General features: G+C 55.5%; 7 protein-coding genes across 9 annotated transcripts; 5 read left to right on the top strand and 2 right to left on the bottom strand.

The window, feature by feature from the left end:
- The first annotated feature begins 365 nt into the window (after positions 1-365).
- LOC127059198 (feather beta keratin-like) lies at positions 366-1,009 on the top strand. Its single transcript, XM_050970610.1, has 2 exons — positions 366-486; positions 675-1,009. The coding sequence occupies exons 1-2, from the start codon at positions 366-368 to the stop codon at positions 1,007-1,009; spliced, it is 456 nt and encodes a 151-aa protein (XP_050826567.1).
- A 2,371-nt stretch (positions 1,010-3,380) lies between these two features.
- Positions 3,381-4,027, top strand: LOC127059197 (feather beta keratin-like). The gene is made up of 2 exons (XM_050970609.1): positions 3,381-3,504; positions 3,693-4,027. Exons 1-2 carry the CDS (start codon positions 3,381-3,383, stop codon positions 4,025-4,027), a joined length of 459 nt encoding a protein of 152 aa, XP_050826566.1.
- On the top strand, positions 3,483-7,191 carry LOC103824435 (feather beta keratin-like). The gene is made up of 2 exons (XM_050970626.1): positions 3,483-3,505; positions 6,847-7,191. The coding sequence occupies exon 2, from the start codon at positions 6,867-6,869 to the stop codon at positions 7,176-7,178; it is 312 nt and encodes a 103-aa protein (XP_050826583.1). The 5' UTR covers positions 3,483-3,505; positions 6,847-6,866; the 3' UTR covers positions 7,179-7,191.
- Positions 7,192-11,293: 4,102 nt separating this feature from the next.
- GFUS (GDP-L-fucose synthase) lies at positions 11,294-15,901 on the top strand. The gene is made up of 11 exons (XM_009100993.4): positions 11,294-11,625; positions 12,467-12,616; positions 13,081-13,195; positions 13,401-13,529; positions 13,606-13,679; positions 13,874-14,007; positions 14,129-14,193; positions 14,367-14,433; positions 14,505-14,584; positions 14,715-14,814; positions 15,504-15,901. The coding sequence occupies exons 2-11, from the start codon at positions 12,477-12,479 to the stop codon at positions 15,557-15,559; spliced, it is 960 nt and encodes a 319-aa protein (XP_009099241.1). The 5' UTR covers positions 11,294-11,625; positions 12,467-12,476; the 3' UTR covers positions 15,560-15,901.
- A 103-nt stretch (positions 15,902-16,004) lies between these two features.
- Positions 16,005-19,492, bottom strand: LOC108962334 (uncharacterized). 2 transcript variants are annotated; one of them, XM_018916284.3, is made up of 11 exons: positions 19,420-19,492; positions 19,100-19,208; positions 18,627-18,711; positions 18,440-18,547; positions 18,200-18,343; positions 17,952-18,122; positions 17,764-17,863; positions 17,032-17,111; positions 16,746-16,855; positions 16,406-16,476; positions 16,005-16,296 (listed from the first exon to the last, which is right to left on the bottom strand). In XM_018916284.3, the coding sequence occupies exons 1-11, from the start codon at positions 19,479-19,481 to the stop codon at positions 16,170-16,172; spliced, it is 1,167 nt and encodes a 388-aa protein (XP_018771829.1). In that variant the 5' UTR covers positions 19,482-19,492; the 3' UTR covers positions 16,005-16,169. The 2 variants fall into 2 exon arrangements, 1 of the variants encoding a protein (XP_018771829.1); XR_001990951.3 differs by lacking the exons at positions 16,005-16,296; positions 16,406-16,476; positions 16,746-16,855 and adding an exon at positions 17,207-17,517.
- Positions 19,493-19,774: 282 nt separating this feature from the next.
- Positions 19,775-22,854, top strand: PYCR3 (pyrroline-5-carboxylate reductase 3). Of its 2 annotated transcripts, none has more exons than XM_018916674.3 (6): positions 19,775-19,893; positions 20,769-20,833; positions 21,105-21,284; positions 21,912-22,064; positions 22,153-22,245; positions 22,504-22,854. In XM_018916674.3, the coding sequence occupies exons 1-6, from the start codon at positions 19,812-19,814 to the stop codon at positions 22,684-22,686; spliced, it is 756 nt and encodes a 251-aa protein (XP_018772219.1). In that variant the 5' UTR covers positions 19,775-19,811; the 3' UTR covers positions 22,687-22,854. The 2 variants fall into 2 exon arrangements, with proteins under 2 accessions (XP_018772219.1, XP_009099495.1); XM_009101247.4 differs by having other exon boundaries at positions 21,852-22,064.
- A 1,182-nt stretch (positions 22,855-24,036) lies between these two features.
- On the bottom strand, positions 24,037-27,387 carry TIGD5 (tigger transposable element derived 5). Its single transcript, XM_009088730.4, has one exon. The coding sequence runs from the start codon at positions 26,802-26,804 to the stop codon at positions 25,050-25,052; it is 1,755 nt and encodes a 584-aa protein (XP_009086978.2). The 5' UTR covers positions 26,805-27,387; the 3' UTR covers positions 24,037-25,049.
- Between the last annotated feature and the right edge of the window lie 65 nt (positions 27,388-27,452).

Below are 27,452 nucleotides of genomic sequence, written 5' to 3'. Positions count from 1 at the left end.
ACATGGAAGGGGACACCTGTCACCTCCAGAAGAGCTGCAAAGCCCAGATGAGCCTGATGTGGCTGGTGAGGGAATGAGGACCCACGCCACAAGGCACCCACAAACCACAGCACACGAGGCCCAGGGCATGACTTCACTGTTGACAACCCACTGTCCAAAGCGCTGGTCACATCTGCAGCCCGTCACAAAAACTATCATCATCATCAACAGCTTTGGTCTCCAATACTTGCGTTTGGAAGCTGCTGACAAGGTAAGATGGTCCTGGACTCAAAAGTAGGACGTGACACAGCAGAGTTGAGGGATCAAAAACACACCCCACCTCAGGACTCACCACTCTTAGACAACCAGGAACTGTGACCTGCAAAATGCCCCAAGGCCATGGGACAATGCTGTCCCACCCCTCCAGAACCAGCATAAAAGCCGGCACAGAGCCTCTCTCCCTCACACACTTCTCCTCAAGCCTTCTCCTCCTGCTCCTGCCAACAACCAGGTGAGACTCAATCCATGACCTTCTGCTCCTGCACCCCTGGCCATTCTCTTCTAGCATGCTCAGCCCCAGCCTCAGCAGCCCTCACACCTCCCACAGCCCAACAACAGCTTCCACACTCCCTCACCCTGCCGCATACTTCTCTCCTTGCTCCCCCACACCTCTGTCTGCCTCACCCTCTCTCTTCCAGGAACCTTCCACACCACACCCATGGCCTGCTACAACCGCTGCAGTCCCTGCGGACCCACCCCGCTGGCCAACAGCTGCAACGAGCCCTGTGCCCTGCAATGCCAGGATTCCCGCGTCATCATCAACCCTTCCCCTGTGCTGGTCACCCTGCCAGGACCCATCATGACCTCCTTCCCCCAGAACACCGCCGTCGGATCCACCTCCTCCGCTGCTCTGGGCACTGAGCTCAATGCCCAGGGACAGCCCATCTCTGGTGGATTTGGCTTTGGTGGCTTTGGCTACGGCCTGGGAGGCCTGGGCTGCTATGGCAGAAGGGGCGGCTACATCTGCTAAGGGCCCTCAGCACCACCCCTGACACCACCAGCTCTGGGCTCTGGCAACAGCTCCTGCAAGCAAAGCATCTCGGTTGATGGTTGCCCTACTTTCACCTCACTCTGGATCCCTTCCATTTCTATCCCTTGCCTATTAATTCTTTTACATCAATAAAGTTTTCTTGCATCAAATCCACACACGTTTCCTCATCTTTTTGAATTTCAAAGCTATCACACCCTCACCCATGGTGTGGATGGCAAAGGGGCACAACACCTTCCTAAACAAGTAGAACCCCAACAATAACAACCAAGACTGACACAGGAAGCAGGGTAGAAGGGTGGCCTTCCAGAACATGACAAAATCACATCATTTCCATACCAAAGGCTTTGACACAACAATGCTCTCCTGCTCATTGCTCTGGCCAAGACTCTCCATGTCAGCATTCCCTTCACAAAATCTCCTCCCATCAGAACTCTCAAACCACACAAATATCCACTCTCAGACAAACTCAGGAATTTCTGCAAGTGCTTCCATCCCCTCTGCTCAAGTCAGGCTACCCAGAGAAGGATTTCCAGAACCACAGACAGTTCAGCTTTTCATCTCCCTGGACACAGAGACTCCTGCACCACTTCCACTCTGTGACCACCCTCACAATAAAAAACGCTTGTCTGCTCTGCCCATAGAATTCCATGTGTTTTCACTATTGCCATTGCACAACCCCAGATCCAGCCTTGTCTCCTGGAAGTTCCAGCTCTCTCAGTCCTCTCTGAAAAATTCTACAGACTTTGAAATACTTTGTTGGTCCTGAAACTGCACTTGATTCACTAAGTCTCAGTGCTTCCTTCCCTGGGAACCTCAGAACTTCTCACACTGACTGATCTAATCTTTGAGACTGTTGAACAATGTTGGCCGCATGGTTAGGACTTTTGAATTACTTCATTTGAGCTTTGACTCCAACTTCACTTTGCATCACAAGGCTCCAGGTCAAATTTTTTAAATATTATATGAATAGAGCAGTCCACCTCACTGACCCTTTACACCACCTGTACATCCTTGCATTATCTGGGATGATGAAGCTGAGAGACAGTGCCAAAGATATTGCTAAGAGGTGGAGGTAAACCCCAGCCATGGCTCCCTCATCACCCACAGTATAGATTTTTCTTTGTGTAGGTAACTCAGAGACCACTAAGACATGGATTCTGCCCTCCTAAATACACTCTAACTGCTCCACATCACCTTGTATGACCTGCACTTGGCAATGCTTTGTAAGTGGAAAAACTCCTTCCTTGTGTGCAAGAGCAAGGTCCCTGGAAATCCATGGGCAAGGTGGGAGGGAGTAAGTGCACTGAAAGGGGCAGGTCCAAATGCCCGGCACAAAGCCCAGCACAGCCTGACAGGACTGTAAAGGCATTGACTCCCTCTCTCAAATGAAACCACAAACCAAAGCACACCTGCCTGTGGGTTGACTTCACTGATGACATCCCAATTTTCCTAGGCATCTGAAGTTTATTTTGGTTTCTCTGACACGCACCTTCCAAGCAAATCCTCCCAAATACCAACTCTCACTTTAAGGCTGCTGCCAAGGTCAGATGGACACGGTCACAAGAACAGGAAATGGAATTGTAGAGTTGTAGGAAGGAAAAGAGTCTCCAGCTCATGACTTGTTAGGCTGAGCCAGGTAAACCTGACGTTATTATTTGCATTCAGGTACCTTGAGAGCGTAAAATGTCAACACTTCTGTTCTGAAAATTGCATGTATTCAGGTCCTTCAAGGGCTCCATGGACATTCTCTTCTTATTGCTCACCAGTTCTCCTTTCTAGGTGTCACTCAGAGCTCAGCAATGGGACCCCACACTATGACTAGGCTGGGGCCAGCTGATATAACTGCTATGGACAAATGAAACCCAAGACATTACAGGGCCTGACAAGAGTCCCCAAACCACAGGGATTGTTTTCCATATCCAGTGGGAAACTCTGGTATATACACATGTTTAGAACGTTGACAATGAGACAGAAAGGGAAAGATGTGATTGAAGCAGACACCCATCATCCCCAGGAAAGCTGCAAACCCAGATGAGCCTGACGTGGCTGTGGCGGAATGAGGACCCCCTTCACAAGACACCCACAAGCCACAGCACAGCAGGGACAGGGCATGACTTCACTGTTGATACCCCACTGTCCAAAGCTCTGGTCACATCCACAACCCTTCACACAAAAACATCAGCAGCAGCAGCAGCTCTTGGTCTCTAATACCAGCATTTAAAAGCTGCCGCCAAGGTCAGAGGGACATGGACTCAAAAGTAGGACATGACACAGCAGAGTTGTGGGATGGAAAACACTCCCCACCTCAGGACTCACCACTCTGAGACAAGCAGGAACTGTGGCCTGCAAAATGCCCCAAGGCCATGGGACAAGGCTGTCCCGCCCCTCCAGAACCAGCATAAAAGCCAGCCCAGAGCCTCTCTCCCTCACACACTTCTCCTCAAGCCATCTGATCCTGCTCCTGCTGACAACCAGGTGAGACTCAATCCCCTGAACCTCTTGCTCCTACACCCCTGGCCATTCTCTTGTAGCATGCTCTGCCCCAGCCTCAGCAGCCCTCATGCCTCCCCACAGCCCAACAACAGATTCCACACTCCCTCACCCTGCTGATACTTCTCTCCTTGCTCCCACACACCTCTATCCTGTCTCATCCTCTCTCTTCCAGGCACCCTCCACACCACACCCATGGCCTGCTACGACCGCTGCAGTCCCTGCGGACCCACCCCGCTGGCCAACAGCTGCAACGAGCCCTGTGCCCTGCAATGCCAGGATTCCCGCGTCATCATCAACCCTTCCCCTGTGCTGGTCACCCTGCCAGGACCCATCATGACCTCCTTCCCCCAGAACACCGCCGTCGGATCCACCTCCTCTGCTGCTCTGGGCACTGAGCTCAATGCCCAGGGACAGCCCATCTCGGGTGGATTTGGCTTTGGTGGCTTTGGCTACGGCCTGGGAGGCCTGGGCTGCTATGGCAGAAGGGGCGGCTACATCTGCTAAGGGCTCTCACCACCACACCTGACACCACCAGCTCTGGCCTCTGGCAGCAGCTCCTGCGAGAAAAGCACCTCAGCTGATTGTCTTTCGACTTCCACCTCACATCTGATTCCTTCAGCTTCTTCTTTCTCAGCATTCATTCACTTCAATAAAATTTTCTTTCATCACAACCTGAGTTGCCTCCTGTTCTTTTTGAATTCCAAGGATCTCACATCCTCACCCTGTGCAATACCAGCACTGAACCATTATGTTGGATGGAAAGGGAGCAAAGAACTTTTCTTATTAAATCTGTCTCCACCAGGAACAACCAACACTGACATGGGAATCAGGGGAGGGGGGAGACCTTCCAGAACATGACAGAAGGCCATCACCTCATCTACCAAAGATTACACACAACAACTCTCCCATGGGTACTGCCCTGCCAAAGTCACTCTGTTCCAGCATACACCGGAAAAATTCTCTTCCCAGCAGCACTCTTGATTCCTCCCAGTGAACAGAGGAATAACATCATGCACTTGGACAGTAGCTCCAGAGTGAAAATTCTTCTATCCCCCTTGCTCCTGCAGGTCCAGCAGGAGCAGGATTTCCAGGACTACGGCCAGTTCAGTTTTGGACTTTCAAGAAGAGGGAATCCATTGTCTCTTACACTCTGGGTCCATCCACACACACTGATAAATTCTTCCCTACTTTGCCTATGATATTCACTTCATTTTCACGTGTCCATGTGCCTTCTTTCCCTTCATGTCTGCAGTGCTGTGAACAGCTGGGCTCCCACACACTCCTGACCCCGTTTTCCCAGCCTTGTCTCCTCAGAGTCCAAGCTGTCTCAGTCTCTGTTCGAGCAAGGATCCACCAGGCCCTTAAGTATCTGGTGACCCTTAACTGTTTTTTTTCCACAATCCCCTTGTGCTTCTTCACCTGTTGAGGCCAGAACTGTCCATACCACATTACACAGGATCTCCCCAGTGGTCTAAAGAGAGGGAGGGCCACCTCTCACAACTTCATGCCAACAATTTTCTGAAATCTGTCTTGGACACAGGTGATGCCCCACTGAAGTAATTCCCCACTGCAGCCTGCTAGTCTCTCTCTTCTCCACCAGCACCACAGGGTCCTGCTCAAAAAAGGCACATTACAGACTCTGAGCCCACAGCATTATCCCAGGCCCAGTGCAATTCCTGTCCAGATGCACAACTTCATCTTTCCCTTGTATGAACCTTGGGAGATTCCTTTAAACCTTAGTCTCGTGGTGGTTCTGAGCAGTTGAACAGCCAAGTGGGGCCTCAGACACTTCAGCACCTGCCAGCTCTCTGAAGGGGCAACTCTCCAACTGCCCACATGGAATGGAAGAGTCCAGGTGCTCACACCTGGCTCAGATGCAAAGCCCAGACCAGCCTGACACACCTGGGATGGTTTGAGCACGCTCCCAACACAACCACAAACCCAAAACCATGAGTTCTACAGGTGACCCCACACATGACACCCCATCTCCCCAAATCTTGGTCACATCTTCAGTCCCCTTTGACACCTGCCATCAACACCAGACTTTGGTCTCACATTCTCACACTTTAAAGGAAGAATGACTGTGATGGAAGGGGCAGCTCCTCATGCACAGAACAGCTGCAAAGGCCAGCCCAGCCTGACATGGCTGAGGTGGAATGGGGCCTCTTTTCACAATACACCCACAAAAAAAACCCCATACGAGTACCACAGAATGAGCTCACTGATGACACCCATCTTTTTCTTAGGCTTTTCTTGTATATTTTGGTTTTTCTGACACATATCTTCCAAACAAATCCTCCCAAGTACCAACTCTTATTTAAAAGCTGTCATCAAGGTCAGATGGACACTTCCTCAAGAGAAGGACATGACACTGCAGAGTTGCGTGCAGGAAAAAGATTCCCCACATGATGACTTGCAAGGCTGTGTCAGACAAAACTGATATTATGACTTCCATTCAGGTACCTCTAGAGAGCAACAAGCCAACCCTCTTTTTCTGAAAAGTGAATGTCTGCAGTTCCATCAGCTCTTCCTCACACACCTTCTTCTCCTTATCCTTCACCAGCTATGGATGAACAAATAGAAGACCTTTGGGAGTATGACAGGCATCTCTAAATCACAGGAATTGCATTCTCAGCTCCAGTGGAAAAGACGTGAAATTTGAAGAGGTTTAGAAATTTCACAACACGGTTGGCAGACAGAAAATGTGATGGTATGGGAGCTGTCACCTGTCACCCCCAGAAGAGCTGCAAAGCCCAAACGAGCCTGATGTGGCTGTGGCAGAATGAGTCCCCTCTTCACCACACACCCACAAAACCACAGCACATCACTGCCACGATGATGACAACCCACCTCTCCAAAGCTTTGGTCACGTCTTCAGCCCTCCCAGAGAAACAACATCAACAGCAGTCTTGGTCTCTAATACCTGCATTTAAAAGCTGCCGCCAAGGTCATGGCCTCAAGAGCAGGACATGACACTGCAGAGTTGTGGGGAGCAAAAAACTCCCCACCTCAGCACTCAGCAGGCCTGCAAAATGCCCCAAGGCCATAGGACAAGGCTGTCCTGCCCATCCAGAACCAGCATAAAAGCCGGCCCAGAGCCTCTCTCCCTCACAGCCTTCTCCTCCTGATCCTGCAGACGACCAGGTGAGCCTCAATCCTCTGACCCTCCTGCTCCTGCACCCCTGGCCCCTCTCTTCCAGCACACTCAGCCCCAGCCTCAGCAGCCCTCAGGCTTCCCCACAGGCCCACAACACCCTCCACACTCCATCACTGCCCCTTGCCCCCCACACCCCTTCCCTGCCTCACCCTCCTCTCTCTTCCAGGCACCCTCCACACCACACCCATGGCCTGCTACAACCGCTGCAGTCCCTGTGGACCCACCCCGCTGGCCAACAGCTGCAACGAGCCCTGTGCCCTGCAATGCCAGGATTCCCGCGTCATCATCAACCCTTCCCCTGTGCTGGTCACCCTGCCAGGACCCATCATGACCTCCTTCCCCCAGAACACCGCCGTCGGATCCACCTCCTCCGCTGCTCTGGGCACTGAGCTCAATGCCCAGGGACAGCCCATCTCTGGTGGATTTGGCTTTGGTGGCTTTGGCTACGGCCTGGGAGGCCTGGGCTGCTATGGCAGAAGGGGCGGCTACATCTGCTAAGGGCCCTCAGCACCACCCCTGACACCACCAGCTCTGGGCTCTGGCAACAGCTCCTGCAAGCAAAGCACCTCAGCTGATGGTTGCCTTACTTGAACCTGACATTGGATCCCTTCCACTCGCTTCACCTGTGTATTCATTCCTTTGCCTAAATAAAATTTTCCTGCAGCAAAGCCTTAGATGCCGTCTGTTCTCATAGAGATTTCTTGCAGCTTCACCCAGCACAGATACTTTACTGCCAGCCTAAATAGCTGCAGTCTTACTGACACCATCTTCACTTTCAGAGGGGTGCCACAGCCATCCAAGGAAGGTCCCATTTCTTTGTCCCGTTTTTCTGGAAGGGCCTTGGTTTACCAGGGTTTCCAGGCTGTCACACCCCTTTCTGTGTGCTCCTCAGCAGATCCAGGTAATGGTCATTGCTGCATTGTCCACCTGGCTGGACGTCTCCATTCCACTTCCCTGGGAGTCTCCATTCCAGGATCCCACCTTGTTATGAGGCCATCAGCTGATCCCTGATGGAGATCCCCCTTTCCCTCCTCATTGCAAGGTCCCAGGGAGGGAGCCTCCAGGGCACCCTCCTCCCTATTCAGGGTCCCTGGATCATCTGTGCTAGTGACCCCAAGCCAGCAACCCTCTGCTCTGATGTCACACATCATGTCCCCATTATGACTTTAGTCCCAGCAAGTCACTGTGGATTCCTGAGGTGCATCATGGAGACGTGGCAACAAGGTGCAGGAATGAGCCTGTGACCCTGCTGAGAAGATGGTGCCCCTTGTGCCACCTTCCCGCCTCTTTGCCTCCCAGTTTTGACACTCCAACATGACTTTTTGGGTCATAAAGATCTTTGGTCTCCCCAAATTGCTTCTCACCAGTGATGTTCACTCTTTCTTCTCCTTTGATGTGTTTTTTTCTCTGTACAAAGGCTCCCGGCAAACAGGTGAGCTCTGGGCTGACACACGAGTTCAAAGTCTCCAGGGCTATTGGCAGCACTAAAATATTCATCAAAAGCAAATTAAAATAACATCTCTGGAGCAGCTGGAGCCCAGAGAGGCAGAGAACTCCTTGCACAGCTGGATTCAGATTTGGTTCAAAGAGGAAGAATTTGCTGAGGAACAAAGCCCTTCCTTAAAACCAAAACTAAACAGCCCCTGCAGCTGAGCTGGGAAAGGAGAGAGGGAATAGGTTGGGAACTGTTTGGCCTTTTTATTTCTCTATTTAGTTAAATTGTGCATTTCCCCTAGCTGGCCTTGAGGCACCAACTTCAGCTCATCTTAAAGTAAAGTCGAATCCATAAAAAGACAAATTTAAGTAATCTGTGCTCTTATACTCATTCACCTTGGAGTTCATCCAGCTTGACATCAACACTTGGACTGAAACAAGAGCAGGATTTCACCTTCCCAAGGTCCTGGGACATGCCCTAGCAGCCAGGCCCAGCGGGATGTCTGCCTCATCCCAAACCTGCGCCAGAGACGCTCTTTTTGGGCACAGTCAGCTCGCGTGGGTTCCAGGGAACACTGGGAGGAGGTTCAGATCCATGTCCACAGTGTTCTGTGCCCACATTCCTCTCTCCCATCCACCCTGGGAAATCCAGGTCCCTTGTGTTGCCCCCCCTGCCTGGTTCTCTGCACTCCATCCAAGGAGACCCCAAGCAGATGGGATGGGCTGGAAGAGGTGGCATCTCTTCCAGTGTCTCTCCCGATGGGATTCACACCTACCTAGCCAAGATCCCACTCCCAGAATAACCCCAAACCCCATCATGGAGCAGTGGTAGGTTCATCTCCCTCCTCCAGAGGAGTGAACTTGACAAGACTAAATCCAAAATGATAGTGGAAGGGACATTCTTGTGCAGCAGCTGCTCCCAATCCCATGGTCAGGATTTCTTGGAATATCTCTGGCCACCACCCCCATCCCTACCCCAGTCTTCCCCCTCTGTGCTTTTGGATAATTCCCACTGCCAAAAGGCTGCACATTGTGGGGAGCAAGCCCCAATCCCTATGGAAACTGGCACAGGCCATCTTGTGAGACAAGGCCTGGAAAAAGGGGCCACTGCTGGTGTGCTGCTCCCTAGAAAAGAGCCACAAAGCTGGAATTTTAGCAGGGAAGGGATGCTTAGAGCTGTCTCACCTGGGCTCCCAGAGCTTGGCTGCAGCCGTAAAGCATCATCCTCGGACAGCTTCCACCAGGGATAGGCTGTACCAGGGAATCTCATACCCATCTGCCCCACTTTCCTAGGAGGCATGGGGAGGGCAGAGCAGGGAGTGGGGCTGGACCCAAAACCGGGCCCGTTCCAGAGAAATAGGTCACCCAACAAGGAAGCTTCGTTACGGAAACGACGCCTCACGCGAAGCAGCGGTTCTCCGACAGGATCTGGCCAAGCCACCCAAGCTTTATCCTGCTGGCTGGAAGGTCCTGGGATGTCCTCTGGATCATGTCACGCAGACGCCCTGCCCAGATGAGCTAATGGGTCTGCTGCAGGCTTTGATCCTCAGATCCCAAAGGCCTTGTTAGATAACATCAGAAGCCTGGGTGATATTTCATTAACAAACGAGTCCGTCCCATGTGGTCGCCGCAACTTTATCCCTTTCCCCTGTGATCTTCCCTCGTGCTCCAACATTTCTTTGGTAATTAGCCCCAGAATTAGCATATTTAAGCTCCAAAATTACTACATTTAATGCAACACCGTGGTTATTCGAGTGCTGTCACAGCAGCTCTTGGCTGCGCCACCTCCCAGCAATTCCTTGGCTGAAACATGGTTTTATCCCTAATTAGTCTCCCAAAACTTGCAGAAGGCAGCAGGAAGATCTTATTCTCCCACTAGCATGTGGAAAAATCTTCCTTGGCTTTTCCCCCTCATCCCTGAGAGTGTTCAAGGCCACATTGGAGCAACCTGATCTAGTGGAAGGTGTCCCTGCCCATGGCAGGGGGTTGGAATGGAATGATTTTTACTCATGGGAATGATTTTATTCCAACCCAAACCCTTTTATTCCGTAATTTCGCAGTGGAGTGAGGTGGAAGCGTGGACGCAGCTGGATCTGACTCATCCCAACATCAACGTGAGGTTTCTTCTTGCCAAACCTCAGTGTCTCGTGGAGGATGCAGGGCAGATGTAGAATTAGCTGGCAAGGAGAGGGAGCTTCAGTGTCCATCCCTGGCTCCATGGGGGAGATCAGCCAGGGAATCCTGTAAAACATCAGGTGGGAACAATACCAAGACCCTTGGGAGTGGGATTCTGGAGCTGGAAAGGCCTGAAAGGGCTGGACACATGATGGGACTCAGCCAGCTGGGAGAGGGAATGAGCGCTTCCAGAGGACAGAAGCACAAAGTGACATCTTTTAATATGCAAATGACAACCCACCCCAACTCCCAGCAAGGAGGTCCCCAAGGATCCAGCCTTCCCTGATATTTTTACAAAGGAAAAGGGCACATTTCCAGGTCTCAGACAGGAGAAAAAGAATGAAAAAATGATATTCTATTGCTCCTCGACATAGGGGTTACCCAGGGCTTTGGCAGGAGGAATGTGGGAATTCCTGATTGGGTCTCTCTTAATTCCACTTTCAAAATTTTAATTTAGAGCAAAGCACTGCCTTTGCCTTGCAAAAATCCCGAGGGAAAAGCCAGCTGGATGTGGGGGTGGAGAGGGTGCCTTCAAAACCATCCCCCACACACAGGAAAGCTCTGCTCATTTTAAATCTAGGCTTAAGTGCATTAAAAGTGATTAAAACGTTTTCACATCGAAATCCCTTTTGATGAGCCCCTTTTGGGGGGGGGGGAGAAAGAAACCGCTTTCCTTGTACCCCCGTCCTTTCCTGCACCCCTTTCCTTGCTTGTGCACCCCTTCCCATGAACCCCCTTAAAACCCCTGCACCCTCTTCCCGTCTCCTTTCCTTTTCCCTGCACTTGCATCCCCTTCCCATCCACCCTTCTGTCCCTGCACTCCCATTCCCTCCTCCCTTCCTTTTCCCTGCACCTCCTTTCCCCACCCGCACCCCCTTCTCTTCCCTGCACCCCTTTCCCTTATCCCTCTTCCCTTCCCAAAATCGTCTCCCTTGCGCCCTCTCCTTTTCCCTGCTCCCGGGCATGGACTACATTTCCCGACGAGCCAAGCGGCAGCGCCCGGTGACGGCGGCGGAAGAAGCCGAGCGCAGCCGAACCCTCACCGGGCCGAGACGAACAGAACTCAGCCAAGCCCCCAACGAGCTGACCCGAGTGATTCCGAATCCAGCCGAGCCCCCACTAAACCGAGAGCCGAGCCTAACCGAGTCTCCACGAAGCACCGCCGAGCAGTCGCGAACACAGCCGAATCTAGCCGAGCCAGTACCAAGCTGAGCCGCGCGAAGCCGAACATAGCCGAGCCCTTACCGACTCAACCCGAACTCTCACCGAGCCGAGAGCAGTCGAACTCAACCGAGCGGATCCGAGCCCACCCGAGTGGCTCCGAATCCAGCTGAGGGTGAGACGCGCCCCTCACCCCGTTAAGGGACATTTGTGGGGACAGGAGTCACCCCAGACCGGTGGGGTTCCCAAAGTGGGGGGACAGGACGGTGGGGAGGGCAGGGGGACGGGAGGTTGTGGGTTGGGAGGGGGGACGCGCTGCGGGACGGGAAGGGGTGCGGGGAGATGGGGGAGCAGGAGAGAGATTTGGGGTGCAGGGGAGGTGGGGGGGGGTGAGGACTGGGTTCAGAGCTGCGATTTGGGGTGCAGTGCTGGGGTCTGAGGGACAGGGTAGGTGTGGGATGCAATCCTGGGTGCAGAGCTGGGATTTGGGGTGCAGGGAAGCTTTAGGTTGCAAATATAGAACTTGGGGTGCAAGGGGAAATTTGAGGTTCAGGGGGAGATCTGGGGTGCAGACCCGGGGTGCAGAGGGAGATTTGGGGTACAGAAGGAGATCTGGGGTGCAGGTGGAGATTTGGGGTGCAGACACAAGACTCGGGGTTCGGGAGTAGATCTTGGGTGCAGCCCCTGAGGTGCAGGGGGAGATTTGGGGTGTGGGAGGTGATTTGGGGGTGCAGAAGGCGATTTGGGGCACACACCTGGGGGTGCAGGTGCCCCTCCCTTCCCAGAGGCCGGGCGCTGCCACGTGGCAGCTCTGGCTCTGGCCCAGGTGGCTTCCAGCTTTGGAGTTCCCGCCCCATCACAGCCAAACACGCCCCTTTTTGCCCAGAAATGCAGAAATTTTCCCCCCAAACCCCAATCCCACCTGCCTGGGGTGTGGGGGGATGCTCGTGGGTGCCCACACCAGGGTGGTCCATGCCGAGGTGATCCCAGCTTGTCCCCCTGGCTCCTCCCTGCAGGGTTTTGGCCATGACGGAGGTGACCAAGCGCATCCTGGTGACAGGTGGCACCGGCCTGGTGGGCAGAGCCATCCAGAAGGTGGTGGCTGATGGAGAGGGGCAGCCGGATGAGGAGTGGATCTTCGTGTCCTCCCGGGATGCTGACTTGACGTGAGTTGGGGTTTTTCCTTGGAAACCCCAGAATTTGCTCTGTCAGCCCCAAAATTTCCCATCCCTGGACTTGGTTTTACTTTGGAAACACCCCAGTCTGCTCTGGTGACCCCAGAATTTCCTATCTCTGGATTTGGGTTTTCCTTTGAAGCACCCCAGTCTGCTCTGTTGATGCCACTGAAGCCCAAATTTCCCCATTCCAGGATTCGATTTTTCCTTGGAAACAGCCCAATCTGCTCTGTTGGCCCTGAAAAACCCCAAAATATTCCAACCCAGAATTTGGGTTTTCCTTAGAAAGTCCCCAGTCTGCTCTGTTGACCTCACCCAATCCCAAATTTTCTTACAAACTCTCCAATCTGCCCCCATTGAACTCCAACATTTCCTCTCCTAGGATTGGGTTTTTCCTCAGAAACACCTCAATTTGCTCTGCTGACCCCGCTGAATCCCAAAATTTCCCCTTCCAGGAGCAGCTCCGAGACCAAAGCCCTGTTTGAGAGGCACAAGCCCACTCACGTCATCCACCTGGCCGCCATGGTCGGAGGCCTCTTCAAAAACATCCGCTCCAACCTGGATTTTTGGGTGAGCACCCACGAAATTGGCACTGCTGGGATCCCTGTGGGTGCTGTGCTCCCTAAATTGGGTTATGGGCAGACAGGGATGTGGCTTGCTCTGCTCCCAGAGCCAAACCAGAGCTCCAGTGGTTTCTGGAGTTATTAATGAGTTGTTGGTGAAGGAATTTGGGGATCCCTGACCACACGATCCTGATAAATGTCCCTTTTCCCAGAGGACAAACATCCACATCAATGACAACGTCCTGCACTCTGCCCACGAGTCAGGGGTGCAGAAGGTGGTCTCCTGCCTCTCCACCTGCATCTTCCCAGACAAGACCACCTATCCCATCGACGAGACCATGGTGAGAATCCCCATTCCCACACAAAATCCAGGGAAAGTCCCTCCCCTGCTTCATTTATTCACTCTGATATTCCCAGATCCACAATGGGCCACCTCACAGCTCCAACTTTGGCTACTCCTACGCCAAGAGGATGATTGATGTCCAAAATAGGTGAGCTGGAGACATGGGAGCAGCCATTGGTTTTCAAGGCAAAGGGAATCCAGTGCGAATTCCAGGTGGAAGTTGGGGAGATACCTGGGCTGAGCAGGTGAAGGTGCTGCTGGCCAGAGTTTTTTGGGGGCACATCAGTGCTGGAGGAAGGGGCTTGACAGCCCACCCACCATCCCTTCCCTGCTGTCATCCAGGGGTTATTCCGAGCAGCATGGCCGACGCTTCACCGCCGTCATTCCCACCAACGTCTTCGGGCCACACGACAACTTCAACATCGAGGACGGCCACGTCCTGCCAGGGCTCATCCACAAGGTCTACCTGGCCAAACGTGAGGGTGGCAGGACTTCCAGCGATTTTTTCTGGGGAGAAATGAGGGGTTTTTTCTTTCCCGCCTGCTCTGTGGGGTGGTTAGAGGTGGCTCTGGTGATCATGGCTCCTTCCTCCTCCAGAGTCCGGCTCTGCTCTGACCGTCTGGGGAACAGGCAAGCCCAGGAGACAGTTCATCTATTCCCTGGTAGGTGTGGCATTAGGAAGCAGGGAATGGGGCTGGAGGATCCACTGGCAGGACCCTAGAGGGGTCTGAACCCCCCTGGCTTGTCCTGGGACATCCCCAGAGTTGTGTCCCCTTGGGATGGGAGGGCTGGGGGACATCAGTGACCCCTGTAAGAGTTGTCTGCTCTTCCACAGGACCTGGCCCGACTTTTCATTTGGGTGCTGCGGGAATATGATGAGGTGGAACCAATCATTTTGTCAGGTAAGCCCTGGCTGTCCCCCAGGCATCCCCTCCCCATGAGGGAACAGCCATGATCCTTCTCTTCTCCACAGTGGGAGAAGAAGATGAAGTCTCCATCCGGGAAGCAGCAGAGGCTATTGCAGAGGCCATGGAATTCAGGGGAGAGCTTGTTGTATCCTTCACAAAAGGCTAAGCCCCTCTTCCCACCAGCTTCCCTGGGAGATTCCATGATCCAGAGGATCCTTCCCACCAAAGGAGCAAAAGCAAGACGTGTTTTTCCTCCTTAACCCTTCCCATCCCAGTTTGACACCACCAAGTCTGACGGGCAGTTCAAAAAGACGGCCAGCAATGCCAAGCTCCGGCGGTACCTGCCCGGATTCCAGTTCACACCTTTCAGGAAAGGTGAGATGGGGAGTCTCCAGGAGACACCAGGGGTCCTACCCTGTGCCATCAGCGTGGTCCATCCTTTCTGGATGAGGAATGAGGGTGGTGAAACACTGGCACATGTTGCCCAGGGAGCTGGTGGTTTTCCCCATCCCTGGAAATATGCAAGGTCAGGCTGGATGGGACATGGAGCAATCCCGGTCTCTTGGGAGGTGTCTCCTTGCATGGTGGTTGGATGAGAAGACCTAAAAAAAGTCCCTTCCAACCCAACCAATCCCATGATTCTCTGACCAAAATCCATTCCCAATCCCCCAAATGTCCGATGATTCTTTGCCCAAAATCAATTCCCAATCCCAAAACCCATCCCATGATTCTGTGACCAAAATCCATTTCCAGTCCCCAAACCCATCCTGTGATTCTCTGACCAAAATCCCTTCCAAGTCCCCAAACCCATCCCATGATTCTCTGACCAAAATCCACTCCAGTCCCCAACCCATCGTGTGATTCTGTGACCAAAATCAATTCCCAATCCCCAAACCCATTCCGTGATCCTGACCAAAATCAACTCCCAATTCCAAAACTTGTTCCATGATTCTGTGACCAAAATCCCTTCCCAGTCCCCAAACCTATCCCATGATTCTCTGACCAAAATCCATTCCAAAAATCCATTCCCAATCCCAAACCCATCCCATCTTCTCCTTCCCCAGCCGTGAAGGAAACCTGTGCCTGGTTCAATGCCAACTATGCCAACGCCAGGAAGTGATGGCACCGGGACCACCTGGAACCGGGATCATCCTCTTCAACTCAGGGTTGTCCTTTGCTGGGGCAGAGGACGGGGCTGGGGGGGTGACAGTGACATTTCCAAAGTGAAAATGGGAGCCCAGGGAGCAGCTCCCACATTCCTGCCCCACTGCTGGGAGCGGTGCAGGACGCCCAGGGCAAGGGGGAGGAAAGTTGGGGCATCCCAAAAAGATTCCAAATCAAGTGGTAGGAGCCAACTGGAGCCATCGCCGTGGCTGTGTCCAAGAGGGTGGTGGCTCTGAGCTGTTAATGAGTTACTTTAATTACCTGCAATTAGGTGTAATAAAGGGAAGGCAATCAGGAATCCAGGGCATGGAAATGGCAGCAGGGAATTTGCTGCTGCTCTTGGCACATGGGGATGATTTCACAGCCCCCTATCTCAGGATAGGAATGGGAAACACTCCAGCTGTAATTGTGGCATTTATTAAAATATATGCAAATAGCATAAAACTGGTGGGATAATGAACATCTGCCCTGTACCCACATCCAGTGGCATCCTTAGGGTCCATATTCTCCACCAGGATCTGGAATAGCCATAAAGGGTTAAAACCCCTCAGGGTGGGAGTAGAGGGTCAAAAATGGGGGGATGAATCCATGGCCAGGCTACTACTGGTGGAGTGAATGTGGCAGAATTCCAGCCCAGGAATCGCTTTCTTCCGGCACCGCTGGCCAGCCTTGGTGAGCCCCTGGCACGGGCACCTACAGAAGAGACACCCATCAGCACCCCAGGAAGCCACCAGCAGCGGGGTCTCCCCCTGAGGTGACACCAAGCCATGGAGAAGGGACATTCTGGGTGGTTGGTGCTCACATGTTGGCCCTCAGGCTGCAGGGTTTGGGCTCCCAGAGCTTCCCAGCATCCATGACCAGCTCCGTTGTCACCTGGTTTGGGAAGAAGGGGGTTCCTGCAGATGTCCTCTGGGGTGCCTTGGCCATCCTTCAGGACACCCTTTTCCACCCCAAATTCCTCCCTGTATATCATGTCCCCAGCCCTCTCTGTCTCCCAAGGGGTTGCCCCATACCCAGAGGTGCCACCATGGTGAGGACACCCCAACCCTGAAAGACCTGACCCTCAGTGAGACCCAGGTGGACCCCAGGAGCAGGTTTTGGGGGACAACACCAACATGAGGACATCCCACCCAGCACCTTACCCCACACGAGCTCGGTGTTGTCCTCTGGCCATCGGGGTCAGGTGACATCTGCCCTGTGACTTTGGGAATGTCCCCGGCCACCTCCTGAGGTTGCTCCAGGGGTGAAGGCTCTGCAAGAACATGACAGGGGTGGAGATACCCTCCGAGATGAGGATTGGGGCATTCTGGGGTGGTGGCGTGTGCCCTGGCAGAGCTCGGGGACACTGGGATAACACACATGTCCCAGCAAGAGATGGGGACGTGTCAGGGCTTCGGATCTGTGTCCTACAGCCACCACACCTCCCACCTTGTGGGCACTTCTCATTTTGCAGGCAGCTCATCTCCATCCTGTCCAACTCCTCTTGCAGCAGCTCCATATCGCATTCCCTGTGTAGGAAGAAGGAAAACTGGACTCCTGTCACCATGGTGGCTTCTGTGTCATCACCACCATGGAGATATGCACCCCTCCAGCCTCTCCACACCCTTATCTGAGTAGAAGTAGGTCAAGGAGTTGGGAAGAGGTGCCCAAAAGCCATAGGAAAGCCATCAGGATATGTCCTGTCCTTTCCTGGAGACCTCTGCCAGATGGCTCCAGGATGGGACACCCAGGGATGTGCCATTGACCAGAAACAGGACATGGAGTGGGAATGAGAAACCCAAAAGCTGTAGGAAAGCCATCCAAGATGTGTCCTGTCCTTTCCTGGAGACTTCTGCCAGATGATTCCAGGGTGGAACATCCAGGATGGAAAATTCAGGATGAGGCACCAAGGATGGGACATCCAAGATGGAACATCTGAACAGAAATGGTGCAGGGAGTTGGGATGAGGTGTCCGAAAGCCATAGGGAAGCCACCAAGATGTGTCCTGTCCCTTCCTGAGAACTTCTGCTAGATGAATCCAGGGTGGAAAATCCAGGGTGGAAAATCCAGGGTGGAAAATCCAGGGTGGAAAATCCAGGGTGGAAAATCCAGGGTGGAAAATCCAGGGTGGGGCCCAGCAGCTCCCAAGGGTTCCATGCCATGTCCTCAACCGTCTCCTACCTCTCTGGGGTGGAGGTGAGCCGGTACCGAGCCTTTTCCCGGGAAACCACTGGCCGGATCCTTCCAGCACCATGACAGGCAGATGCCAGCAGCCAATGCCCTGTGGGAGAATGAGAGGGTGGGGGAGGACAGACCCTCCCCCCCCAGGGTGGTGTGTCCCCAGCCACTGTCCCCACACTTGTCCCCACCTGCCGCAGCAAGGACCAGGAGAGTGGAGATTGCTGGAATGCCGAGGGTGCTGGAAGCGAGGAAGAGGAGGAGAAGGATGGCCCGGAATGACGCCGGCACCAGTGGGAGAAACAGGAGCACCAAGTATAAGCTGTGTGGGATGCAGGAGGTGATGACACTTTGGCTCTGACCTGTGGGATGGGGAAGAAGAGCCTGGTGTTGGTATCCACCAGCTCCAATCGATCCTCCAGCCCCCATTCCCACTCACCATCCAGGTCAGGGATGGCTTTGAGGTGCTCCAGGTGCTTTTCCAGCCTGCTTTGTGCATCTTCCAAGGCCATCAGCATCAGCTCCAAGCTCTGGTTGACTCTCTGCAGCTTCTCCATCACCTCCTGAAGGACGAGGATGCTCTCTGCATATGGAAAAGATGGAAACAGCAGTGGGATGAGCTAGGGAAGATGCACGCTGGTGTGAAAAAATCTGGGAATGGGATTTGCCGTGTTCCCACCTGGTTGGGGATGAATATCCTGAGGTCTTTCCTGCTCCTGATGGAGGTTGGATAGGACAGCTTGGTGTTCTCCCTGGAGCTCTGCAGCCCCACGGCTGCTCACATTCCCTGAGGGGTGTGAAAAGAGGATGGATCAGTCCCAAAGTGGGATATGGGAATGTTGCAGCATCCCAGCCCTGGCTCATACCCATCCAGTGGGTGATGTCCTGCATGAGCTGGGCCACGGGGGTCTCATCCAGTGCCGACCTCATCCAGGTCTCCCAGAGCTCCTCCTGAGGTGAATATTTGGGGGGTAATGATGGAGGAATGCTGGTTTTCCCCATGGACACCCCAAATGCACCCCTGGGTGCTCCCAGCACAGGATGGGGGACAGAGGAGGGGGTTTGGGGATGTAAAATATGAAAAAAAGTGTGAACTCACTCCTGAATTTGGCCTTCACCCCCCAAAAAAACATCCCTACACCAAGCAAAGAGACTGCCCAGGATGAGGGATCCCAGTATCCAAATTTCCCAGCCAGAGGGAGTCCCACAGCCACCACACAGTAACAGAAGTCCAGGTGTGACATCTGGGATGTGGCTTCATCCTGGAACCGGCTGTCACCCGTGGTGGTCTTGAGGGAGATTTGTGGGGGGAAACCTCAGCTCTAGGGGGGGTCCCCACCTTCTCTGGGGGGGCAGCAAGGCCCAGCCATCCCAAAAACCCAGCAGTGGTGCAGAGGAGCAGCACAGCCCAGGAGCTCCGGAGCAGCATGATGGGAATGGAGGGGATCCTGTGGGGAAAAAAGGGTGGGGAAAAGCCCCCATATTAATGTATTTATATTACAGGATCCCCCCTCCCCAAATTTCAGGGTCCCCTCCACCGGGGGAACCTCTCATAGTCCCAGGGATGCCGGTGGGTGAGGAGCACCCCGGAGTGGGAAGCAGCTCCCACATCCATGGACAAATTAAGCGACACCCCCTCGGAGAGTACCCCCCACAAACCCGTGGATGCCGGCAGGTGGAGGAACCTGTGGGGTGAGGAGAGTGGGAAGCACCTCCCACATCCACGGACAACTTTGGGGACCTCCCCCACTCCAAATTTAGTCCCCACCCTCGCAGTGGGGATCCCTCCGTGGCCTCAGGGGTGCCGGGGCTCCGCTGAGCGCTGCGGGGAAGGTTTGGACAGAGTTTGGGAATGATTTGGGAATTCCCTCCAGGACCCCCACGCGTGGACCTGCGCGAACCACGTGGCGCCGGCGGCTGCGCAGTTTCCCCTCTTTACCCCGTTCACCCCTCCCCTTAACGGCTGATCCACCAATAGGAGAGGGGGGTGTGGCTGCCAGAGGCCAATCAGCACCGGGGGTGTGGCTCTAGGGGCGTGGTCTCGCGTAGCGATGGAGGCGTCTGAGCTCTGGGTCGGGTTCGTGGGCGCCGGGCGCATGGCCGGGGGACTCGTCCGGGGGCTGCTGCAGGCGGGTACGGCACGGGGGGCGACCGGAGGCTCCGTGACACACGGGCAGGGGAGGAGACATGGGGACAGTCCTGGTTTGGCGCCTTCCCGGCGTCCCTGCGCGTCCTGTGGCGCGGGGAAGTGTGGGGGGACATGGGGACAGCGCTGCTCTGGACGCTCCCTGCACTCCCTTCCCTGTTGTCCAGTGGAGGGACATGGGGACAGTCGCGTCCTGACCCGCTCCGAAAGTGCCAGCCCGCCCCTGGATCCCTGTGCAGGGACGTGGGGACAACCCTGTTCTGGCTCGTTCCCAAGGTCCTAGCCCTTCCCCAGGTCCCTGTGTTCTATTGGAGCGACATGGGGACAGCCCTACCTTGGCCTATTCCCAAGGTCCCAGCCCCTCCCCGGGTTCCTGTCCTACACTGGAAGGACATGGGGACAGCCCTTTCCTGCCACTCTTCCCCGGGGACTCTGCTCTTCTCTGGTGTCCCTGTCCTACGGATCAGTGTTGGGACATGGGGACATCCCTGTCCTAGCCCAGTCCCCCAGGGTCCCTGTTCCCCAGATCAGTATGGGGACATTGGGACATCCCTGTCCCACAGATAGTGAGAGTACAGCCCTGTCCCTGCTCCTTGTGTGTCCCAGATTGTCCCTGTCCCATAGCACAGTGTGGGGACAGCCCTGCCCATTAGGGCCACCTCCATTGTCACTGCACCCTGACACAACCAGTGCCAGCCAACACAGCAGGATCCGTCCTCAGCCCCCTTTGCTCCATGTCCCCCTTTGGGATGATTCTGGGATTGGAGAAATCACATCCTAGTGGAAGTCAGGGTGTCTGGGCTGTGCTGGGGTGTCCCTGGGGCCACCCTGGCCACTCACCCCATTCCCTGTGTCCCCCAAGGGAAGGTTCCAGCCAGCAACGTCCTGGCCAGCGCTCCCTCGGACAAAAACCTGGATGCTTGGCGGGTGAGTGGGGCCAAGGGGGTGGGAGATTTTGGGGTGTCCTTCACTGTGGGGTCAGAGCACCCTTTCCCCCACATTGGGGTTTGGCTCATCCTTCCCAGATCTGGGTGAGATCCAGGCAGAGCCTCGGTGGCTTTGTGGCCAGAGCAGGTCCCCAGGCCGTGTCCCTGCCTCTGGATGTGCCGTTACCATGGGTGGGGAGGGGAGGGTGCTGTTTTTGGGATGCTGTTTTTGGGGGTGCTGGGCTGTGATCCCTCTCCCTGTCCCTGGGCAGGAGTTGGGCTGCCGGACCACGCACTGTAACCTGGAAGTGGTGTACAGGAGCACCCTGGTCTTCCTGGCCACTAAACCCCACATCCTGCCGAGTGTCCTGGAGGAGATCCGTCCTGCTGTGGGGTCCCAACACATTGTCGTGTCACTGGTGGCTGGTGTCACCATCCAGACACTGCAACGGGTGAGACTCCTCCTTCTCCTCTCCTCCTTCTCCTTCTCCTTCTCCTTCTCCTTCTCCTTCTCCTTCTCCTTCTCCTTCTCCTTCTCCTTCTCCTTCTCCTCCTCTCCTTTTGCTGTTTCCCCTTCCTCTCCTCCTTCTTCTCTCCTTCTGCTCCTCCTTTCTTTTTCTTCTTCCTCCTTCTTCTCCTCCTCCTCTTCCTCCTCATCCACCTCCTCCTCCTTCTCTTCTCCTTTTTCCTTGTCCTCATCCTGGTTCTCTTTCTCTTCTCCTTCTCTCTTCCTTCTCTCCTTCTCCTCCTCCTTCTCCTCCTTTTCTCTTCCTTCTTTTTCATCTCTCATTCTCCTCTTCCTCCTTTCCTCCTCCTCCTCTCCTTTCTCCTCCATTTGCACCCAGGCCCATGCAGGACACACCTCTGTGGCATTGTCCCCACCCAGCTGCCCCTCTACCTCCCTCCCCATGCTCCTCACTTCTCCGCCAGCCTGATGGGTGACACCCACCGGTGTCTCCAGGCACCCTTGGGCTCTTCCCAGGGCTGGCACCCCTTCTCCCATCCCCATCTTTTCCCAGCTCCTCCCGCCCTGGACCAAAGTGCTGCGGATCATGCCCAACCTGCCCTGCGTGGTGCAGGCAGGGGCCATGGTCTTTTCTCGGGGCAGCAACGCAGGTGACGAGGAAGCCGCGCTCCTGAAAAGCCTCCTGTCCTCCTGCGGCCTCTGCGAGGAGGTCCCCGAATCCTACATCGACATCCACACCGGGCTCAGCGGCAGCGGCGTGGCCTACGTAAGCCAGTTCGACAGGGGATGCTGTCCTAGGATTTGGGGTCCCCTCCTTGCTCCAGGCTCACCCCCAGATGCTCCCCTCTTTCCAGGTGTACCTGTTTGCCGAGGCGCTGGCTGAGGGCGCGGTGAAGATGGGAATGCCGGGCGCCTTGGCCAGCAGGATCGCGGCACAGACGCTGCTGGTGAGTCCTTGGCACACGCCGGAATCGCCCCCCTTCCCTCCTGCCCCTGGGCTCCATTCCTCCCTTGGGATGAGGGAGGAGGTGCTAGAAGCTGCTCTGCCTCAGTTTCCCCTCTTGGAAGCAAAAATGAAGCCACCAGAAGGACAAAGGGCATGTGGGTGGGACAGTCCCTCGCCATGGGGGTGTTGGGATGGTGGTGCCATCCAGCCATGGAAAAGGGAATTTGGGGAGTCCCAAATCTGACCTGGTGTCCCGTAGGGTGCAGCCAAGATGCTGCTGGAGACGGGGGAGCACCCGGCGAAGCTGCGGGGGGACGTCTGCACGCCCGGGGGCACCACGATCTACGCCCTGCACCAGCTGGAGAAGGGAGCGCTCCGGGCCACTGTCATGGATGCCGTGGAGGCGGCCACCAACCGGGCGTGTGACATGGCCAAGGACTAGTGGACGAGCCCCTTCTGGGACAGGAGGGGTGATGGGGACCAAAGCAAGCTCCTCTGAGGAGTAGGGAGATCCTGACATCTTCAGGAGAACGTGGATGAGGGTGGGAGGTGGTGTGGACACGTGTTACCTCTGCAGGGCTGGAACCAAATAAACGTGGCCAGAGCAATGGGGGAGGTGTGGCTTTTTATGGTCCCTGTGGTCCTGGGGGCTGTGGGGAGGTGACATCCATGGTTTCCAGGGATGGAGCTGGTGCCACGCTGGATCTGTGCTCACTGGGGATGGTGCTGGCACCAAGCTCACCAAGGATAAAGCTGGTGTGGGGTGTGTGCCACTGGGGAGAGACTTTTGGGAATGAGGTGATCCCAATTTAACCCTGCTGGGGCTGGGACAATGGCTGCATCTCTATGGTCAGAGCGACATCCATGAGGATGCTGCCCACATTCCAGAACTATGGGCAAGAGCTCAACCAGCTGCACCACGATCCCTCCCTGGCATCAGGGAATGGGATGAAAGCCCTGATCTGCTCCCATCTCCAGGATTATCGAGGGGGTAGAAACTCAAACTTGCCCATCAGGAGGGGATCTCAGCCTTTTCCATGCCCTAATTAAGCTCTGCTTGCCTCCCAGCACCTGCACAGATGCAATTAGCGATGATTTGGGAACTGCTTTGAGGGTGAAAAGGTTTTTTCCAGGCAAAACATCACTGGTGGGAACATCTGGATGCTGAGCCCTGACTTTGGGTAAGGGCCTGGAGTGCCAGGACACAGGAAACGGCTTCACACTGCAAGAGGGCAGGGATAAATGGGATATTGGGAAGGAATTCCACCCTGGGAGGGTGGTGAGGGGCTGGGATGGAATTCCCAGAGAAGCTGTGGCTGCCCCATCCCTGGAAGTGTCCAAGGCGAGGCTGGACTGAGCTTGGACCAACCTGGGGTAGTGTAAGATGTCCCTGACCACAGCAGAGGGCTGGAATTTGATGGCCTTGCAGGTCCCTTCCAACCCAAACCTTTCCATAATTTTATATTCTCACCCCGCCAAACCAGTTCAAAGACCTCCAGCCCAGCACCTCCGGCTGATCTTTGCAATATTTTTGTCACACAACTGAAACTTTTCTTTCATTCACAAACTCCTGTTTGAAATGAGCCATGTCCCAAGCTCCAGAATCTATTTGTGAGGTGATTTTGGTGTAAAAGATGATAAAAATAAACAGAAACATGATTTTATATGATTACACCCCATTGGCATGGAGAAGGCCACACTGAGAGGACACAAATCCATGAAGATCGCCCTGGTGCTACCCCAAATCCCTCTGGGATGCCTCCACGTGACAGTTCACAGATGACAACCTCCATGTGGGAATAAAAATCCATTTAATTTCCATAAACTCTGCAGTGAGGAGACAAAGAACAAACAAGTAAAAACCCCCACCCGCCCGCCGACATGGGGCACAGCAGCACTGAGGAGTTAATTTAATTTCCCTCTTCCAGTAATTCAGCTAAACACCCTAAAATTTCATCCAAATCGGGTCAGGAGCTCCTAAATTCTGATCAGATGCCTCCAATATTCCAAGGCAGTGCCAGGAGCCTCACCCAGATGTGTCCTCCAGCCCCAGCCACCCCACAAACCCTGTGAGGAACACCTCAACCCCCATCCCTGGAGCCTTCAGCTCCAGGGGGATGTTCAGATGATGGTACCTGGTTCAGCAGGTGTCCGTGGTCCAGGTGTTCCCAGCTGTGATGGGAATGATGGAGGTGACTCTCATGGATGCCACCCAAGTGTCCCTTTCCCAATCCAGTGCCTGAAGGAAATTGTCTTAAACCAGCCCCAAACCATCCTGGTGTAACAGGATTCTGGTTTGGCAGTGAAAAGGGCGTCACCAGCCTCTTCCAAGGCAGAATATTTCCCCTCAGGAGTGGCCCATGTCCAGCTGGCTGTGCCCACCTCAACCCTACTCTGGGATTTGGGGATTTTTCAGTGTAACATCCCCCATTATCCCATGGACACTGAGCAGGTCCTTCCCTTACCCCTTCTCCCCATGGAATTGGAATGGGGGAACTGAGCAATTTGGGGGGGGCATCCACCCCCTTTCTGGCAGTGCCAGTGACCAGGGGCCACAAGGGATGTAAAAAAATAGCACCTCCTAAATATATTTAGGTAAGGAACAACCCTGGAATTCGAGTTGTTGCACAAAAATCCCCTGAATTGTGACCCACAGGCACCTGGGCTTCCTGATCCCCAGGGAGTCACGGTCACAGAGGGGCGAGTGGCACCTCCACCGCCATGCCCCTGGGACAACCGGGGTGTCCCCAGCTCTGTGGCCAACCAGGGGTGGTTGGTAGCCAAAAAGTGGCAGCTGCCCCTGCCCTAGGATTGGGGGCTGTGGCCGCGGCGCAGCCGCTGGGCCATGGAGATGAGGGAGCGGAGCTGCACCAGCTTCAGTGGCCCCACTTCCCGGGGGTCCTGTCCTTCCAGCCAGCGCAGCGCCGTCTCCAGACCCTGGATGGCTTCCCCAGCCGTGGGCAGCAAAGGATCTCCTCCTTCCCCACCCCTTTTGCCACCAGCTGCTTCCTCCTCATCATCCTCTTCTGTCCCGCAGCCCTCGGCGCCTTCCTCCTCGGCGTCCTCCTCACCATCATCATCCTCCTCTGCACCTGGAGCTGCATCATCCAAGTGCAACCAGTCGGACACTTCCTCGGGAGCCAAGCATTTGAAGGCCAAGGCGGCCAGGTGCGTCAGGTCACTGAAAACCTTGCTGTCCCCTCCGCCTTCCTCCCCTCCCGGGGTGTCCCCGTGCTCTTCCTCGCCGGGCTGGGGCTCGAAGGCGGCGCGCAGCCCCAGCAGCCAGCACTTCTCGATGGATCCGGGCGGGATGAGATCCCAGGAGAGCCCAGCCAGGTACAACATGTCCTTGAGGAGGAAGGAGCGCACGAAATCCGCGGGACTGCCGGGGCCGCCGCAGGACACGGCCAAGCGCAGCAATTCCCGCTTGTAGAGCTGCTTGAAGGCCGACACCACCCCTTGCTCCAGCGGCGCCGGGATTCGGCCTCCTGCTCCAGCCAAACCGCTCCCAGAGGGACCCTTGGAGAGGAACAGCGCACGGATGGACCCATCCGGAGTCTGGAGCGGCGGAGAATCCTCAGCCCCCGCTCCAGAGCGGGATGGAGCGGAGCTGAGCAGCAGCACGGCTTTCTGCTGCAGGCAGCTCCGCCGCAGGTACCGCTTGACCCCCGGCACGAAGTCCTCAAAGAACCAAGCCCGCAGAAGCGCTGGCGACAGCCGGGCCTCGGGGCTGTAGCGGTAGCAAGCTGGGAATTTCTCCTGGTTGTGATGCCGGAGGCTGGCGGGATCACGGAGACCTCCGACCACCAAGGGCTTGAGTTTGTGGGAGCCGGTCAAGTTGGCGGCCAGCAGCACCGTGACACGCTCGCCGCGGGCCGGACGCCTCGCCGTGATTCCAGCACTGGGAAGAAGCTTCCAGAAGAGCCTGGTGATGTTGGCATTATAGATCTGCTCATCCCCGTAGCCGCCGGCATCGGGCAGGACCTCGGCGCGGGCGGCCGGGGCGCGCTCGGGCTCGGCGGGGAGGCCACCCTCGCCGTAGATGCGTTGGCTGGAGATGCCGTGGCGTTTCTGCCAGCGCCAGAACCAGCCGTGGCTCGCCTTGAAGGTGCATTCAGGCCCGTAGATCTGCCGGGCGAAGGCTTCCGCCTGCGCCTGGATGAGGGGTCCGGAGAGCGGCACGCCGTGCTGGCGAAGGGCGAGGAACCAGGCGTAGACGGCGCGGTCGATCTCCTCCTCGTTGGCCAAGCGCATCTTCTTGCGCTGGGTGCCCACCTCGCCGCCGAGCTGCTCCAAGAACCAGCGGAGCTTCGCCTCGTCCTTCAGCCACCCCCGGAGCGTGCCCCCCGGCACCCCGAAAGCCCGGCACACCGACGCCTGGCGCTCGCCCTTCTTCACCCTCTCGATGGCCTGGAGCTTGTCCTTGATGGAGTAGGCGCGGCGAAGCGACATCTTCACCGACACCCCCCCGGGTGATGCGCTGCTGCCTCCACCTCCTCCTCCTCCTGCCCGCCGCCCTCCCGCCATTCCCCCGCCCTCCTCCGGCTCCCCCCCGGGCATGGAGGGACCCCCGCATCCATGGGAATGGGGGGCGCGTTATAACCGGGGAAGAATGCGGGGATGGGGTGGGGGGGGCGCGGCGGCGCCTTTGTCTCCGCTCCGGTCCCCCGCATGCGCGCACCCCACCACAGCCACTAAGTTGCGCCGCTCCCCCTCCCCCTTTTCCTCGCCAAGTTGGATTCTTCCTCCTATCTCCACCAACGCCTATGGGTTGTACCACTTTGCGAAAAGGGGGGAGGGCGCCACCCCGCTGCCCCCTCCCCTCACGTCGCTTTCCCCCTTGAGTTGTTCCACTCGGCTTTCACAGGAGGGAGAAGAAGTGCGCCGAGGGAGACAACGCGCCGCACGCAAAGCGCGGGGACTTTTCTCCTCCCCGTAACACCCCCCATAAAATATACGGGATCATCCTGGGGGAGGCAGAGAAGTAGCGTGGGAGAAGCAGCGAGGTGTCCCATCTCCCTTTTTCTCAGAGTGGTACGTCCCACGGGCGCTAGCGGAGGTACGAGGGCGAATCCAACTTGACAAGGAAAAAGGGGGACAGCGCATCCTAATAGTTACAGAGGGGAGGTTCGCGCATCCCGCTTCCACCCCGCTGTGATGTTCCACATGTCTCTTTTATTATGGGGGGAGAGACCCCGAGCTGTTCTT

This window comes from Serinus canaria, chromosome 2, assembly GCF_022539315.1.
Source record: "Serinus canaria isolate serCan28SL12 chromosome 2, serCan2020, whole genome shotgun sequence".
Lineage (NCBI taxonomy): Eukaryota > Metazoa > Chordata > Aves > Passeriformes > Fringillidae > Serinus > Serinus canaria.
This window is presented reverse-complemented; position numbering and strand designations above follow the sequence as displayed.

Bases quoted from the DNA above. Each gene is read 5' to 3' on its own strand.
- LOC103824435 (XM_050970626.1), top strand. From the start codon at position 6,867: ATGGCCTGCTACAACCGCTGCAGTCCCTGTGGACCCACCCCGCTGGCC.
- LOC127059197 (XM_050970609.1), top strand. From the start codon at position 3,381: ATGCCCCAAGGCCATGGGACAAGGCTGTCCCGCCCCTCCAGAACCAGC. The intron at 3,505-3,692 runs GGTGAGACTCAA...TCCTCTCTCTTC, and splicing joins CCTGCTCCTGCTGACAACCA to CAGGCACCCTCCACACCACA.
- LOC127059198 (XM_050970610.1), top strand. From the start codon at position 366: ATGCCCCAAGGCCATGGGACAATGCTGTCCCACCCCTCCAGAACCAGC. The intron at 487-674 runs CCAGGTGAGACT...CCCTCTCTCTTC, and splicing joins CCTCCTGCTCCTGCCAACAA to CAGGAACCTTCCACACCACA.
- TIGD5 (XM_009088730.4), bottom strand. From the start codon at position 26,804: ATGCCCGGGGGGGAGCCGGAGGAGGGCGGGGGAATGGCGGGAGGGCGG.
- GFUS (XM_009100993.4), top strand. From the start codon at position 12,477: ATGACGGAGGTGACCAAGCGCATCCTGGTGACAGGTGGCACCGGCCTG. The intron at 13,196-13,400 runs GTGAGCACCCAC...CCCTTTTCCCAG, and splicing joins GCTCCAACCTGGATTTTTGG to AGGACAAACATCCACATCAA. The intron at 14,194-14,366 runs GTAGGTGTGGCA...GCTCTTCCACAG, and splicing joins GACAGTTCATCTATTCCCTG to GACCTGGCCCGACTTTTCAT.
- PYCR3 (XM_009101247.4), top strand. From the start codon at position 19,812: ATGGAGGCGTCTGAGCTCTGGGTCGGGTTCGTGGGCGCCGGGCGCATG. The intron at 20,834-21,104 runs GTGAGTGGGGCC...GTCCCTGGGCAG, and splicing joins AAAACCTGGATGCTTGGCGG to GAGTTGGGCTGCCGGACCAC. The intron at 22,065-22,152 runs GTAAGCCAGTTC...CCCTCTTTCCAG, and splicing joins GCGGCAGCGGCGTGGCCTAC to GTGTACCTGTTTGCCGAGGC.
- LOC108962334 (XM_018916284.3), bottom strand. From the start codon at position 19,481: ATGTGGGAGGTGCTTCCCACTCTCCTCACCCCACAGGTTCCTCCACCT. The intron at 18,123-18,199 runs GTGAGTGGGAAT...CCCATCCCACAG, and splicing joins AGCCATCCCTGACCTGGATG to GTCAGAGCCAAAGTGTCATC. The intron at 16,297-16,405 runs GTGAGCACCAAC...TCTCTTCTGTAG, and splicing joins TGCAGCCTGAGGGCCAACAT to GTGCCCGTGCCAGGGGCTCA.